This window comes from Haliotis rufescens, unplaced genomic scaffold (assembly GCF_023055435.1).
Source record: "Haliotis rufescens isolate VD_foot unplaced genomic scaffold, xgHalRufe1.0.p SCAF_7, whole genome shotgun sequence".
In the NCBI taxonomy this organism is placed as follows: domain Eukaryota; kingdom Metazoa; phylum Mollusca; class Gastropoda; order Lepetellida; family Haliotidae; genus Haliotis; species Haliotis rufescens.
In genome coordinates, this window is record NW_025964361.1 from 35,085,801 (window position 1) to 35,103,177 (window position 17,377).

Below are 17,377 nucleotides of genomic sequence, written 5' to 3' on the forward strand. Positions count from 1 at the left end.
ATCATGAATAAGATGATATTGTTCAATTTCTTTTGTTCAACATATATTCTTTATACCCAAATTTCCTACGGTATGATCTTATTCTTATATTCTTGTAATAATTGTTTATACACACAAAACAAACAACTGGCCATAGCACTTAAATGCAATGTCATATTCATATTTTATAACCTAAATTAAATTCTGATTTGGCATGAGTTCTATGGTAGACATAATAATCCATTCCTATTGATAATATTAAATGTGCAGAAAACAACCCTAAAATGTAAACAAATGACTACAATGTTGTCATAGTTGATACCCCTTGTGATACGCTGTTTGATGTTATCATCATATCAACATTGAATAGTTTGACCCAAGATTGGAGCAATACTTCAGTTAGGTAGAAATGTTTTTACCTTGGATGAATATTCTTATGCTAAACCTTTTTTCACCCTTAAAAAAGAGAAGATAGTATATACCCATTTTTTTCGTTTACTATAGTTATCGTGAATAACAATAAGTCAAAAGAAAAAATCTGATGTTCTTTATCATCTTTTGAGTTGTATATTTCAACAAGCTCTCATTCTTAGGAAATGATTTTTGAAACATTGGCGCAAACAGACCGACTTTAATTCCTCTATCAAACAATGTGCTGTGTCAGAAAGTTCACATAGTTCTGTCAGGGAGCAGCAATGTATTCTTGCAGGGGAGGTGCTCTTCACGTGGATGTGTCTGAGAACTAAACCATTTTTTAACCAACCTTCACAATATTCATTTGACATACTGATCATACAATTCTATTTAATGAAAGATCCGAGAAAAAATCTGATGAATCTGCGCAAAAAATATTTACATGCTGTTGATCTGATTTATATGCCCATGTTCTTTTTTGAAATCCTTAATATACTACTGAAAATAAGTGAGGGATCATCCGATTCTTTCAAATTACTATACAGTCAAGTCTCGTTAATCCGACACTCGTTAATCCGACAATCGGCTTTATTTGACACAAATGATGGGAACCGTTTTAATCAGTGCTATTTAGACCCCTTAATCCGACAGTCTCGCACTCCGACTCCGACACACCTAATTTGCAACGAATTGCTGAAATCACTCATTAATCAGTCTCGTTAATCCGACACAGTGATCAGCGTACTCCGTGGTCATCAGCCCGCGAGTACACGGCCCAGTGTTTTGATGCGAGACGAGTCGGCGAGTAGCTGCATATTTCAACAGCTGCAGAGATAAACTTGCTTAAGACAGTGGTAGTTTTGTGTTAAACTTTAGTGGTTGCATGATTAGAAAACATATTCCGCTGACAATGAAACACAACAATATGAATATTTCATTTTTCAGTTTCCTACGTATTCGTATCATTATCTATCGTGTAGGTGTCCAATTTTCGATCATGAACGTTTATACTACATTTTTTCGGTTATCCGACATACTTGTTATTCCGACATAATCATATGCAACCAACAATGTCGGATTAACGGGACTTGACTGTAGTTAATCTGTCATGGCTTGACAGATTTACTATTGTCATGTGAAAGTATGATGTGGTCCCCACTTGTTTCAGTAGTACAGTTATGGGTCAACTTGGGTATTTCATATTTTGAAGTGATGCAGGCTCAGCACGCAGACAGCAATATAGTGTCATAGTCAGCAAATTTACCATTTCAGTACAAACCAAAAGAACAAACTTTTAGGAAAGTCAAATGGATCTGGGTGCCATTGTACAAAGAGATCTTAACGCTAAGGTGATCGTAACTCCCATACCCCAACATAGACTTACGACAGACATAGTGCTAATGTCATATTTGTACAACAGCACCCTGGTTTGAATGTTTTTCATTTCTGAAATACAGATAATATTTTCTTCGATATTTTAAAATGTAAATCCACATGGTGAAGTTTTGGATAAGTGGATCCGTAAACCAAGTACTGCAAGCAATGTGTAAAACATACATGTATTCCTGCTTTGTCAATACACATTTCTCAACATCTGTTCAGTAACTCAGTGAGTCGGTTGGCACGGGTGGCCCAGTCGTCTAAGGCACCGCGATTCGCTGTGCAGAGTTGCGTCCCTTGGGCATGCCAGAAACTTATGACTGTGGGTTCAAATCCCGGTTCGCCCCGATTATGTTTCTAGGTTTGTCAGCACCATACCCGTGCTCGTGGGTTTCACCGAAGTGGTAAACGTCTGAGACCTGCATCACTTGGGGCTTTCCTCCCACGTAACTCTGGACAGCGAATTGCAGCACCTTAGAAGACTGGGTCATCCATGTTTAATTCTACTGAGACATCCAAGAAATGATACGAGTGATTGACCTCCAGTACTTTTGTTCCTTCACTGCTGAAGATCAAACAGAATGACAGCCTACATGAGCTGATAAATTATGCTTGATGGTTGAGGTAAACTTATAACGGTTATCCTAAAACAAGATCAGTTTCAAAACCTTCAGACACTAATCTAATTCCCTGAGAAAGTCATCAATCCAATATTTGTTAGTATGAAAGAAAAGGTAAATAACTTGATTATATACAACTTGTAACTTAAGAATTCTAAACACAAGATTTGCTCAGACAGAATTTCGGTAAATGTGCAAAATAAAACTTCCAAATACATTCGCAGATCCCGCAAGGGAAGGGCGGATTGCAGGGGTGCGAACCTGCAAATGTTTGACAACTTGCCAATCATGTGCACGTACATCACAAAATCAATGAATCAATGGGAGACATGTTTTCAACAAAAACAATTTTACTTGGCTTACAAACAGAAATAATTACTGTCTTCCAAATGAATTATTTGCATTCTTCTTGTATGTATTATTGGAAGACAAATGACACCAGGCAAAGACAGTCAGCAACCAGTCCACAAAACATGGCCATGTATGTATCCATACAAACCGGGATAATTTGTGACATACATCATGAATCTTTGCTAAATTTAACATTCTTTGAAGTCGTGAATTAATTTTAAAAAGGTTATTGTCGGTAGACAAAATAATGTCACAATCGCAATATGCAAAAACACAATTCAGAAAACAATGCAAATCTCAGCATGCACATTTAATTTAGATCCTTCTCTGGCTTGAGTAATTACATGTCTAGCATCACCATAACTCTAAGCTGCAGCCACCTGTACAGGTGAGTAGATCAAAGGGACCAGTCACTTATTGTACATGAGAGTAGGTCCCACCCCATCCCACCCCACCCATGTAAGAAATGACTGGTCCCAAATTTGTTATTGTTTGCTGAGACTGGGGTCGCATACCTCTGTAGCACAACCAATTTGTTTTGTGGGAAAGGCTGAGATTGGGGCAAAAAAATTATAAATTGAACAGTTAACCAGCCAGCTTTAAAATTACATGAGCTACTTGTGAGAACATTTTCAGAACATATGCACACATAAAATTTCAACTACAAAATCTTCCATAATAGCTACAGTGGTAGTGTGCCCACCTATATACCAACCTTACATCACCCCCTCCCCCCCCCCCCCCCCTCCATATATATATTCTAAATTCGAGCAGAATGTTTTTCACAAAACAGCAAAATAAGAACACAAGATCGTAATAAAACAATATTAAATGTTAACATATCTGTGCAAACAGCTAACAGAGTGCCAGTTATTGAAGTAAACTGAACATGTACCTCCATCAAATGCTGTAAGCTTTGATACTGACATCCAATCTTTTCTCCTGGTAAATCTCACAACGGACTTCATTCAAATCTGCATGTTACTATTGGTTGGAATTAATGTTGTTACCTCCTTTACATATATGAAGTATTTGAGTTTCAATGCTTAATGAGTGATATCTTGAGTTGTTTAACTTAACTACAAATATATTCAGTTCAAACTCTCATCACAAAGACATATGTATCAGATATAACAAATAAAACAGAGCACTAATTTTCACAACCATCCTTACACTGATGGGTTATTTCAGTTTCAATGCGTAATGAGCATTGATCTTGAGTTGTGTAACTTAAGTATACATATATTCAGTTCAAACAATCTTCACAAAGATCAATGAGAGTCAGGTACAATAAATTAAACATAGCACTGTCTCACAACAACGAATGATTGTTCCCATACACAGTATCTCTTCTGTTAGGAATATGTAGCAGTACCACAGCAAATGTTTATATCAGGTCTCCATGTAGAGACACCAGAACATTACTGTCTCAGCTCCGATGGGTGCCTTCCAAGTAAATAATTGAGCAATTTCACTTTTAAACAACAAATGCCTTGTTTGCTTGACTAATTCAACCTGGGAATTGTTCAAGGTTAATTTGAATTTTTTTTCTATAATACTGGATTTTCTGCTGCATTTGGTGATCACGTGACAAGGACATGCTAAAGGACAAAATGGCTACTGTCAAACTCTTCATCGAGAATATCAATGACATCTTGATATGAAGTCTACATCCCTTCAATTACTCAATTGTGTGTCTCCAGGATGGCCTTTCTGTGCTTCCTGCATCTGCTTGGAAGTGTTACAAAAACTGACCAATGAAAAAACTAAAGTGATTAAAAAAAGAGATAAAGGCATGTAGCAACTTTTAAAAAAGAAAACAAATTGCACTGGAAACCAAAATTTGCATAAAAAATCTCTCAGGTGTCTCGCTGATACACTCGGGACCTAAGACTGTTCCTACTTCTTAGAATAATATTGAATTTTGCGCTCTATTTTTATCTTTACATGAAAAAAACAACACATGGTGATACTCCTTCATACTTGCTTAAATATCAATATGTGACACAACTGAATATTCTGGGTAAAAATAAATATTTTATATCATACTGAATCAGGGCCAAGCATTGCCCTTGTATGTCAGTCAACCTGGACATAGTCCGTGAAGTGCGCTGTTTCATCTTCTTTGGCTGGATGAGGTAATGGACTTCGTGACAGGTCCAGGGGACCATCTTGGCATCTTGGAGAAGGTAAGGTAGTCTTTATGTCAATGGGACTATCAGTTTTTTCAGAGCGGATGGATCGTGAGTCTGATATAATTATTCCTGCATGATTTGCAGGTAGGCTGATGCTGGGGGATGCGTGAGAAGAGGTTACGACGGGCGGTGAGAAAAGTGAATGAAGCGATGACACGGGGAAAATGTTGGATGACAGAGGCAGGAAGTGTGAGGGAAGATTTCCTAGCAATTCATTGGAAGGCGTAAGATTGATGAGATTGTTGACTGTAATCGGAGGAGTAGGCACTGGGGAAGGGGGAGAACTGTGTCGTAACTTTGGCGTCACCGATCCATCGCCACGGAAATAGTGTCCAATTGTCCGCACGTGTTTCCTCAAGGAGCTTGGATCAGTGTAGCGCTTGTGACATCCTGGCATCTTACACACGTATGGCTTCTCCTCCTGGTGCGTGCGCACATGCTTGAAGCGGTCGCTGGAGTTGGAGTATGCTTTGTGACAGCCCTGGACCGGACACACATATGGCTTCTCTCCTGAAAACAGAAATCAAAGCTTTTGTTTGTTGTTTAACACCACACTCAGAAATATTACAGGAGCCTGTAAATAAATGAGTCTGGGCCAGAGCAACGGTGACACAGTGTCAACCAAGTCACCAAGCCTGACCACCTTATCTATTAAGTTGCCTAATACAACCAGCAAAGGCAAAGACCCAATTGCGTGGACCGATGCTCATGATATTAATCACTGGACTGTCTGGTCCAGACTATTCTAACCTGAATTCAATCTTCTTAATACAGCATTTTACATTTAGAATCTAGCTATCTTAGTGACCAGTCGGCCGGCCGCCCTGAGCAGACATAATGACATCATAATTCATAATGTTACACCACTTAATTCATTTACTGGGGCGGTCGGGTAGCCTAGTGGTTAAAGCGTTCGCTCGTCACGCCGAAGACCCGGGTTCGATTCCCGACATGGGTACAATGTGTGAAGCCCATTTCTGGTGTCCCCCGCCGTGATATTGCTGGAATATTGCTAAAAGCGGCGTAAAACCATACTCACTCACTCACTAATTCATTTACTTATGAATAGGGATGACACTCAGAGTGAGCTGAGGATTTCAAATTGAACATCACAGCTTGGCTAAGGGAGGCAACTCTGCCCACACAAGTCCAGCTCTTCTGACCTGAGTTTAAACTTGAATTGATTGCATGATATTGCCATGAATGTTTTCTAGCGATTGTCAAGGGAAATACCTCACCAAGCAAGTGAGCAAGCTCCATCCCACGGAGTGACACCTTTGTTACGTCCATTACAAGAATCTTGAAAACTTCACCTCAAATGCCTAATGTAGTGACATTTTTTTGTTGTGAATGCCGTTCTAGTCAATTAACGGTTGTCGACTGAATTACTATTTCCAAGATAATTGTAATGTCATTCTATTCCAACAGGACTAGTGAAAATAATAGAAAATAGGGCTGTGCATTGGCAAAAACTTTGCAACGCAATATATTGCGTCATATTCAGAACTTATGTATTTGACGGTGATTGACACTGATTATACATGCAGATTCTGTTTTCTACATACTGAAGTAATTATAACTCTGTATGGTCAGTTGCCACCATTTTGAAGTCATGGATACAGGGGAGATAACAATGTGTGAGAAAAATCACTTCCGCATTTTTGCCATTTTGTCAATCAATTTCAGATGGAAACATCATTTATGAATGAATTTGTGAAGACTGTAGGTTAAACTATACAAATATAAGGCTATAAGGAAACTTGTTATATTTGTTTTACCCAAAATAGTAGAAAACTATTTTCAAAGAAAAATTATCGCAATATATATCTTTTGAAAAGCGTATAAGAAGTACACAAACTACAAACTATCTTACTGTTTGAGGTCCTTGAAGTTGATCGTCTATAATTATAAGATATGATGAGAAATTAGTTGTCCTCAACTTGATGTGTCTTGAATGAGGCGTACATTACCTGTGTGAGATCTGTTGTGAATCTTGAGGTTTTCCAGCCGTGAGAAGCACTTGCCACACAGACCACATCGGTGAGGCTTCTCATTGGTGTGTGTCCGTATGTGGATCAGCATCTTGTATCTATCAACAGCACCACATCACATGTATAAAGCATCTCATGTATCACAACTTTTCCTCATCATCAAAGACATTTCTGTTTTGGGCAATTCAACCCAGCCACCTGATCCCGTTAGTTGCCACTTACGACCTTTTACAGCAAGCATGGGTTGCTATGGATCTATTCTACCCCAGATCTTCACGGGTCGATGAATCTACCAAGTCAGCAAGCCTGACCACCCATCAGTCGAGACAACAAGCATAGTCATCTTTTACGGCAAGCGTGGGTTGCTGAAGACCTAGTCTACCTCGGACCTTCACAGCTCTACCCTTATTAACAGATGTGTAGGCAGTCAGCAATATTCTAGCTTTATCAGTAAATCATCGTCAGAGCCAGGCCAAACAGAGGTTAATATCAAGGGTTACTAAGTCTATCTGTTGGGATATGACGGTCACAACCCATCCAGAAAACATCCAGTGACCTCCCACCCCCGATTTTGGTCCCCTCTTATAGCAAGCATCAGAGGTGAGGTGAAATTGGGTTTAACGTCGCGTCCAAGATTATTGCACTTATAGAGCGACGTGCATGCACGTGTATGTGTGTGTGTGGCTGCTTGTACTAGTCCGGACTGATGCCGATTTATAGTGCTAGCCCACTGAGATACCATGCCGCAGTTTAACATGAATACCCCACTCAGACACAGTATACTGACTCCGAGCCGACCAGTCCTTGTTTTAGCCCCTTAATGCCGAGCGCCAGACAGGGTAACAACAAGTACAATCTTTTAACGTCTTTTTGTATGACGAGGCCCGGGATCGAACCCTGGACCTTCCGCTCTCCGGGCGGACGCTCTTCCACAAGACCACTGAGGCGGTCTAGCAAGCATCAGATCCCCACAGGGACAGTGATGCTAATGGACCCACCTTGCGTTGAAGCCCTTTCCCTGCCTGGGACATCCCGTCCATTTACACTGGTAGTCAATGTCGGGCCGCTCCACCTTCACATGTTGGTCATTGACATGGTTGACCAGGTCATCCAGAGCGGAGAACCGGCGCTCACACTGCATCCATCTACACTCCCACTCAGTTCCATCTGGTGGCGATGTCGGCTCCTTGTCGAGGGGAGATAACTGCAATTGAAGTAACACAAAATCTTATCAAACTGTTGAGCTTTCATGATACTAGGTTTACTAACTGTAATACCATATAGTTATCTCATGCTTCTGACATTTAAACAACAAATAAATCAAATTACAAGTATCTATGATTAAAAACACGATCCCAACCATTTCAAAATTATCTTTAATATTGGAGCCATTGTGATCAACCAATAATCCACAATGGCAGCAATTGTGACCACATATCGCCTTCAATTGTCAATTCACCTACTCAAGACTCAGGTTTAGAATTGGTCTTCAGCAACCCTTGCTTGTCGTAAGAGGCAACTAATGGGATCGGGTGGTCAGGCTCGCTGACTTGGTTGATGCATAACATTGTATCCCAATAGCAGATCAATGCTCCTGATGTCAAGCACTGAATTGTCTGGTCCAGACTCGATTATTTACAGACCACTGTCATACATCTGGAATATTGCTGAATGCGGCGTTAAACAACAAAAAACTTCATTCCCAGAATCGTGCATCCTTGATTATCCATGGTGTTGTCTCCTTGCAATCATTTATTGTTTGGTTCATATGACGTATCTTCCAAATAGCATTCCAATCAAGTTATATTGTTTTTTTATGATGAAAACTAACTGCATCATCTAGTCCAGACTCGATTTATTTACAGACCACCGTCATACAGCTGGAATATTGCCAAGTATGGTGTTAAAAAATCAAAGAAACTTACAAACAAACAAACCAAACCAAAACAAACAATTCACCTACCTTCATTGACTTGACAGTTGGGAGGTCAGCCAGGGGTGGGAGGGGGACACTTGGATGACCCATCACAGATGTCATCATGACTGGCTCATTAATATTCATAGGTGGCATGGCCATTGGCATGGTGCAGGATGTGATGATTCCAGGCTGCAGTGCATCCTGGGAGATGATGACACTATGTTGTGTGCATGCCCCGCAGTAGACAGGAAGTGAGGGCGGAAGATCTTTGGTTGTGAGACAGAGCGGCAGATGCGGGGAAGACAGGTGATGGAAGTGCCCAGGAGGTGGAGCCACTCCAGCCTGACCAATTATGTCTGAAAATGTAACACGTAAGGCAAAATCTTTTTTGACATAGTTTGTATCAAACATACACTACAAAAAGAAGTTAAAGAACATCCGATCCTTTCATATTACAAAAGATTAACTGCAGTAAAATGAGTGAGTGAGTATGGTTTTACGCCACTTTTAGCAATATTCCAGCATTGTCACGGTTGGGGACACCAGAAATGGGCTTCACACATTGTACCCATGTCGGGAATCGAACCCAGATTTTTTGCATGACGAGCTAACACTTTAACCACTAGGCTACCGACCGCCCCTTACAGTAAAATAAAAGAATCGGGTGTTCTGTCACTTTTGAGTAAAATACAACACTGAAAACTTGTTAAATTGAAGTCCTGGGGACCATCATCCTTGGTATTCCAGGGTCTAGCATCTCCATAACTACCCTGGTTTATTCTGAGATCGATTTGGAAAACAATGCTAACAGTAGCTGAAATATATAACTGTAAGCAAGAAATTCTGTGCTTTGTTTTGATAAGAAATAGAGATGGAGACGTCACTTCCAAGCTGAAGCCATGATGGTGATTGATGCAAGGGTACTTCAGTCATAATCAGTCTCATTAAAATGAGATCTTTCTCTCTGATACAAACATCTCTCTGTATGAAAATATGAGATATGACACCTCCACTCCATAAGGAATCGCCCAGGCAAATTCAAGGCTTTTAAGTTCTCGGTACGAATGAGCAAAGCATTCAATCAAGCATCTCTAAACAAAAACTACATTCACTTTGGTCTTAACGAAGCTTATAAACCTCAAGTGATGTAATGCTATTGTTCTCCAGTCAGGTTAAATCTCATAAGCAGGGATGTAATCTTCCCGGGGTTTTATATAATATACCCGGAATTTTATATGATATTCCAGGATTATTTGTTATATAATTTGTTATAATATTTGAACACAACGTAATGAAATGTAAAATCAAATGACAAAATGTTTTCTTTATATTCTTATAGTACCACTAGGCTACAGAGGTGCTGTCAATCACAATGCTTTTTCAAGTACCTCACACCTGCAACAGATATTTTATGCTCGTTTCCTAAGGTTCATGGAGAGTATGTTTGAAACACAAAAATGTTGACATATGTCCTTTCTTTTTTCAGTTTATAAGTTAGATAAAACCCTTCCCCTTAGCTTTTTATGATAACTAAAACCCTTATCCTTCGGATTTATCCCGTGAATGCTGGTTTTAAACATAAAAAAACAACCTTCGACGTGCTTTATCCTACATATAGCCTGAGTGTAGGGCAACCTGACCTATCTACCTACCCAACTTCATTTTAATGGGTCGGGAAACAGACACATATTTTTAATGAAGTATCTTATACTAGTTCTGTTAGAACCCATTTGTTTCTAGTTCAGGGGCACGGGTGGCCCAGTCGTCTAAGGTGCCGCGATTCGCTGTGCAGAGTTGCGTCCCTTGGGCACGCTAGAAACCTATGATTGTTGGTTCGAATCCCGGTTCGCCCCGATTATGTTTCTAGGTTTGTCAGCACCATACCCGTGCTCGTGGGTTTCACCGAAGTGGTCAATGTTTGAGAACTGCATCACTTGGGGCTTTCCTCCCACATTAAGCTGACACGCCGTGATATAACTGGAAAACTGTTAAAAGTGGCGTTAAACCAAACTCACTCACTCCTTTCTAGTTCTCCTTGCCAACTTACTTGATTTGTTGCCCAAGGAGTGGTCCTCCCCCTCTGCCACCTTCCCCCGAGCTCCTCCTCCTCCATTCCTGACTGGATGCGGACTGTGAGTGGAGTAGCCTGGATTGTCTCCCTCCATTGAGGCCTCATCCTTCACCAGCACCGGATGTCCAGACACACTCAGCTGAATCTGCAGCAAGCAAGGAGGGTTGATGGGAGACTAAGTCACATGTTCACACTAAGCTTGACTAGACCCTGATAGACCAAACCCCTACTTGATCAGACCCTGATAGACCAAACCCCTACTTGATCAGACCCTGATAGATCAAACCCCTACTTGATCAGACCCTGATAGATCAAAATCCTGCTTGATCAGACCCTGATAGATCAAACCCCTGCTTGATCAGACCCTGATAGATCAAACCCCTGTTTGACCAGACCCTGATAGACCAAACCCCTACTTGATCAGACCCTGATAGAACAAACACCTGCTTGATCAAAACTAGATAGACCAAACCCCTGCTTGATCAGACCCTGATAGATCAAACCCCTGCTTGACCAGACCCAGATAGACCAAACCCCTGCTTGACCAGACCCAGATAGACCAAACCCTTGTAAACCCAATCGCACAATATCTGTACTCTCAAAAATATTCCAATGTACATATATCATTAGAAGTGCTATATAAAATTGTACAATACAGCCAATCGCAATGATATCATGTACCATGGACCAGCCTAACTACAAATACTACTATATATAGGATAGAAACAAGTCTATAGTTACTTCCCTTCCGTTATAGAAATAGATCTGTCATTATTCGTCATAATTTTAAAAAATGGTTGTTTTAAAGTTTTATTATAAATTTTCAAAAGGTTTTATTTATTGTATTTTAAATATATTCATATTCATAGCGAAATTAAAGGTCTTGATTTTTTCAACATTTTAGCTGATAAAAAAAGTTCAACCATACAGTTCAGAGATACATTGAGTGAGTGAGTGACTGGGTGACTGGGTGAGTGAGTGAGTGAGTGAGTCAGCGAGTGACTGGGTTGGTGGGTGTTACTAAGTAACCATCTACAGAAAACTCTGTAAAGACATTACTCTCAACCTGTGTCAAATAGTCAACAAAATGCATCAAGATGTAGGCAATCTGAGTCTCTATTCTCAATAAAATGTATGAACCTGATCATGTACATATGGAGGTATTGTCCTATTCCATGGTATGGTGTTATATCCAGTATCTCATAGGCTGTATGTGGCCTGATGGTATAGTATCAACATATTTACCTGTCCATAGGCTGTGCATGGTACAATATAGACACTTCTCCCTATAGAACTGCATGGTTGATTAGTGACCCCGTGGTGGTCGGGGTCAGTTTACACACTGACAGGCCCAATCAGGGAATCTCACTGTTGTAGTCAGTCCCAACACACGACTTACTGCACTGAGTTGCCTCCAAGCAGGTGACAGGTCACTCTACCATGCAGACAAAGCACTTCAGTCAGTTCTAACTGGCAAATTACTGCTAAGGTCTCATCATATGCTGTCGACCCATGAAGATCCGGGGTAGAATATGTCTTCAGCAACCCATGCTTGCCGTAAAAGGCGATTATACTTGTCGTAAGAGGCGACTAACGTGATCGGGTTTGCCAGACCTACCCCACCCTAGCCAGATCTTCCCACCCTAGCAAGACCTTCCCAACCTTTGCTAGGCCTACCCCAGCTTTGCCAGACCCTCACTTTCACCAGACTTACCCCAACCCTAGCCAGACCTTCCCCACCTTCACCAGACCTTCCCCACCTTCGCCAGACCTGCCCCACCCTCACCAGACCATCCCCACCCTCACCAGACCTTCTCCACCTTCACTAGACCTACCCCACCTTCGCCAGATCTTCCCCACCCTAGCTAGACCTTGCCCTACTGACCCTAGCCATAACTTACTCACTGGTTCGATGTATATACTTATACCCTTCTCAAGCTGGAATCAAGTATGGTACACATACATGATATGTTGTGACAAGCAGCAGATTAACATGAACAACAATAGCACACAGATAATTGGTAACATATAGCGCACACATAATTCGACAAAGCCAGATGTACAGTAAGGATTTAGGAGTTGTCCCAAGCTTGATTGGGAATTAAATAACAGAGTCTATTGGTTGATAAGATCTTCATAGGCAGAGGGGATGTAATACCCTTGATCTCTGTTGATCAAAAGAATGTGGTGGCAAATGTCCATGACTTCGGAGAGTATTCTCTTAGTGAAGTCCTGGTGTTTGGCAGTGAGAATTTGGACTTTGTCAAACTGAATTTGATGGCTAGCGAACTTTTGCTAAGTTCTCTGTGTGAGGGCTGATTTGTGTTTGCTTTGGATGTTGAAGTTTTATATTCGTTGATGAGGATATCTACTGGGTGGGAGGTTTCACCATTATACATGTCACCACTGTCACAATTAGTCTTATAGATCACCCCTTTTGGGTGCTGACGGTTGGAAGGTGGTTATGGCCATATGCTAGGAAGATGGTTCTAAGGGATGAGTGAGTTAGTCTGGTTTAACGCCGCTTTCAACAGTATTTCAGTCATATCACGGCGTGTCAGCTTAATGTGGGAGGAAAGCCCGAAGTGATGCAGGTCTTAGACGTTTACCACTTCGGTGAAACCCACGAGCACGGGTATGGTGCTGACAAACCTAGAAACATAATCGGGGCGAACTGGGATTCGAACCCACAATCATAGGTTTCAGGCGTGCCCAAGGGACGCAACTCTGCACAGCGAATGGCGGCGCCTTAGACGACTGGGCCACCTGTGCCCCCCTCTAAGGGATGAGGAGCAGTTCATGGTGTTATAGCCTGCTTGGTACTTAAGTAGTTTGCTGATTTGATGTGTAGTCTCCCATCTGTTTAACCAATTTAGAGAAATAAACGATTCAGGAGCAGGGGACCCCTGGCAGCATTTTGCCAACAGACTGAAGGTGACAGCTGCATATCACCCAGTAGGTCACCCGAGGTGGTCCTATCTCTTCACAATTTGATGGAAGCAGTGAAGAATGCCAAACGGTGCTGTATTTTGAAACTAGGTCAGGAGATGCCATCTATGATGTCTTTCACACACTTAAATGTCTAGAAACTCTTCACACCTTTCTGAGACAAAAAAACTTTACTACACTGACAGCGGTAGAAACTAACACCTAGTGAGTAAGAGAGTTAGTTGGGGTTAATGCCCCTTTGAACAGTCTTCTAGTGATATCACGGCGTGTTAGCTTATAATGTGGGAGGACAACCCGAAATGATGCAGGTCTCTGAAATTTACCACTTTGGTGAAATCCACGAGCATGGGTATGGTACTGACACACCTAGAAACAATCGAGTCAAACCAGGATTCGAATTGTCCGTAGGTTTCTAACGTGCCCAAGGGACGCAACTCCGCACAGCGTATTGAGGCGCCATAGACCGCTGGGCCAACCGTGCCCATATAAAGAAATTTACTGAATAAACATTCTTCAACAAAGTCATCCATTAACATTTCATGCGATAAACATAAATTCTCTAAATCATCAAAGGTTTTATTGTGAGAAATGGAAATAGTGAACTGATTTTGGACAAATTAACCATATCAAGAAACAGTTTACTCCTAAATATGATTTTTTGTCAGCATGCTCCTCACAACAAGTGGCGGTGGGCATTGAGAAGAGTGCTGACGGAAACATCCCAATGGCCATGTTTGGTGTAGTTCTTCCCCAACCCTAGCCAGACCTTCCCCACCCTAGAGAGACTTTCACTACCCTCGCCAGGCCTTCCCCACCGTAGCCAGACCTTCCCCACCTTTGCCAGACCTACCCCACCCTAGAGAGACTTTCACTACCCTCGCCAGGCCTTCCCCACCGTAGCCAGACCTTCCCCACCTTTGCCAGACCTACCCCACCCTAGAGAGACTTTCACTACCCTCGCCAGGCCTTCCCCACCGTAGCCAGACCTCCCCCATCCGAGAGAGACTTTCACTACCCTCGCCAGACCTTCCCCACCGTAGCCAGACCTCCCCCATCCAAGAGAGACTTTCACTACCCTCGCCAGGCCTTCCCCACCCTAGCCAGACCTTCCCCACCTTTGCCAGACCTTCCCCACCCTAGAGAGACTTTCACTACCTTCTCCAGGCCTTCCCCACCGTAGCCAGACCTCCCCCATCCGAGAGAGACTTTCACTACCCTCGCCAGGCCTTCCCCACCGTAGCCAGACCTCCCCCACCCAAGAGAGACTTTCACTACCCTCGCCAGGCCTTCCCCACCGTAGCCAGACCTTCCCCACCTTTGCCAGACCTACCCCACCCTAGAGAGACTTTCACTACCCTCGCCAGGCCTTCCCCACCGTAGCCAGACCTTCCCCACCTTTGCCAGACCTACCCCACCCTAGAGAGACTTTCACTACCCTCGCCAGGCCTTCCCCACCGTAGCCAGACCTCCCCCATCCGAGAGAGACTTTCACTACCCTCGCCAGACCTTCCCCACCGTAGCCAGACCTCCCCCATCCAAGAGAGACTTTCACTACCCTCGCCAGGCCTTCCCCACCCTAGCCAGACCTTCCCCACCCTAGAGAGACTTTCACTACCTTTTCCAGGCCTTCCCCACCGTAGCCAGACCTCCCCCATCCGAGAGAGACTTTCACTACCTTCGCCAGGCCTTCCCCACCGTAGCCAGACCTCCCCCATCCGAGAGAGACTTTCACTACCCTCGCCAGGCCTTCCCCACCCTAGCAAGACCTTCCCCACCTTTGCCAGACCTTCCCCACCAAAGAGAGACTTTCACTACCTTCTCCAGGCCTTCCCCACCCTAGCCAGACCTTCCCCACCTTCACCAGACTTACTGAATTTGATGGCTAGGGAACTTTTGCTAAGTTCTCCGTGAGAGGGCTGATTTGTGTTTGCTTTGGATGTTGAAGTTTTATATTCGTTGATGGGGATATCTACTGGGTGGGAGGTAGGTGAGGTGGTCCTTTCTCTTCACAGTTTGATGGATTCTCAGCAGGTGAAGAATGCCAAACGGCGTTGTATTTTTAAACTAGGTCAGGAGATGCCATTCATGACGTCTTTCACACATTTAAATGTCTTTGACTTTGACACTCTTTACAACTTTCTGAGGCTAAAACTTTACTACACTGACAGCGGTAGAAACTAACACTTTTAGTCAACTAGTCCTCATAATGATAACATTATAGCAAAACCTTTTGAAATGGCATTTAATTCCTACTAGTCCTCATGATACCTTAACTATTGGGCAGTTTGGCAAGGACTACAGGACTAGAGCCTGTACTGTTCTCAGCTATAGGAATCTTGTTTCTGTCAACTTAATACACATTACATACTATTTTTGTCAATTATTCAACAATGACAATTGGAACTTCCAATTCTATTCAAATTGCTAAACATCAAACAATAGTTATCATCGTTTATAAATCTAAGAATCCTACCTCTATAATATCAGAGCAATAATTTTCATTTTGGCTAAACTCACGCCATAAAAATCTTTACATTATTCAACAGATGTCTCTTAAACTAATGAACAGTTGCATGGGAAGCAATATCAAAACTGCATAGGTGCAAGACAGGAATACATCACTTTTTACCAATTATTCAGCAACTAAATGACTCATATATGGGGAGGTGGAAAGGATTAGTGGGACGGAGGTAGTATTCTTGGAATTATACACAATGATAACTATTGTCATATGTGACCAACTCTTGTTACTCCATGACTCGTGCCTCTCTCAAGGCCATTTTTGCGGCTGGGTTTTGTCTAAGTGCAAATGGGCATAGCTAAAATAGAATACTAAACAAGCTCGTGTGCAATACCAATTTTATGAAATGAGTTAATATTTCTAGTATCAGACTTGTTTGTCTGATACCAGAACTATTCACGAGTTTCATAAAATTCGTAATACACAGGATTGCGTTTAATAATTTATTTATTACTTGCTATTGAAAACTTTTAATTTTTTTTACTGTTGTGTGTGATTAGGCAGACATCTATGCAATCCACAGCATAATCCAATGGAATTCAACAGAATAGTTTAAACACTTCAAAAGCTGACAGAAATTCATTTTATACCACAAGCCTTTAGAATTCAGGGATCCATTCCACAAAGCTCTTGTAGCACTAAGGTTATTGTAACTCTGATCGCCTTGTCAAATGGGGGTCCAGCACCACAAACTGTACAATCACATCACAATACCCTATGACGGACTTTGTGGAATTTTGATGCAAGAACCACCAACTAAACATTGTCATGTGACATCAGTCTAACAACAGGGTTGCTGGGGTTATCAAGCATACTTAGATCCTCTCAGTAATCTATCATCTCTACATGCAATGTCTTGATTAAGCCCAGGGATGTTGGGAGTTTTCAATACTTGTTAGTGAAACTTGTTCCTACATTACGTAAGCTTGCGCTTTGAGCAACGTGTAATTTTCATTAAACATGTGACGTCTTCACGGGCGAGTAATAA

General features: G+C 42.0%; 1 protein-coding gene across 5 annotated transcripts in view; it reads right to left on the reverse strand.

Annotated features, from left to right (window-relative positions):
• Positions 1-3,487: 3,487 nt before the first annotated feature.
• Positions 3,488-17,377, reverse strand: part of LOC124117066 (zinc finger protein GLIS2-like) — a 57,585-nt gene continuing 43,695 nt past the window's right edge. For all 5 annotated transcript variants that reach the window (XM_046478763.2, XM_046478766.2, XM_046478764.2 and 2 more), the window contains 5 exons: positions 10,896-11,064; positions 8,894-9,204; positions 7,929-8,134; positions 6,910-7,028; positions 3,488-5,449 (listed from right to left, as the gene is read on the reverse strand). In XM_046478763.2, coding sequence (XP_046334719.1) covers positions 4,824-5,449; positions 6,910-7,028; positions 7,929-8,134; positions 8,894-9,204; positions 10,896-11,064 — 1,431 coding nt within the window. In that variant the 3' untranslated portion in view covers positions 3,488-4,823. The remainder of the gene's footprint in view (positions 5,450-6,909; positions 7,029-7,928; positions 8,135-8,893; positions 9,205-10,895; positions 11,065-17,377) is intronic.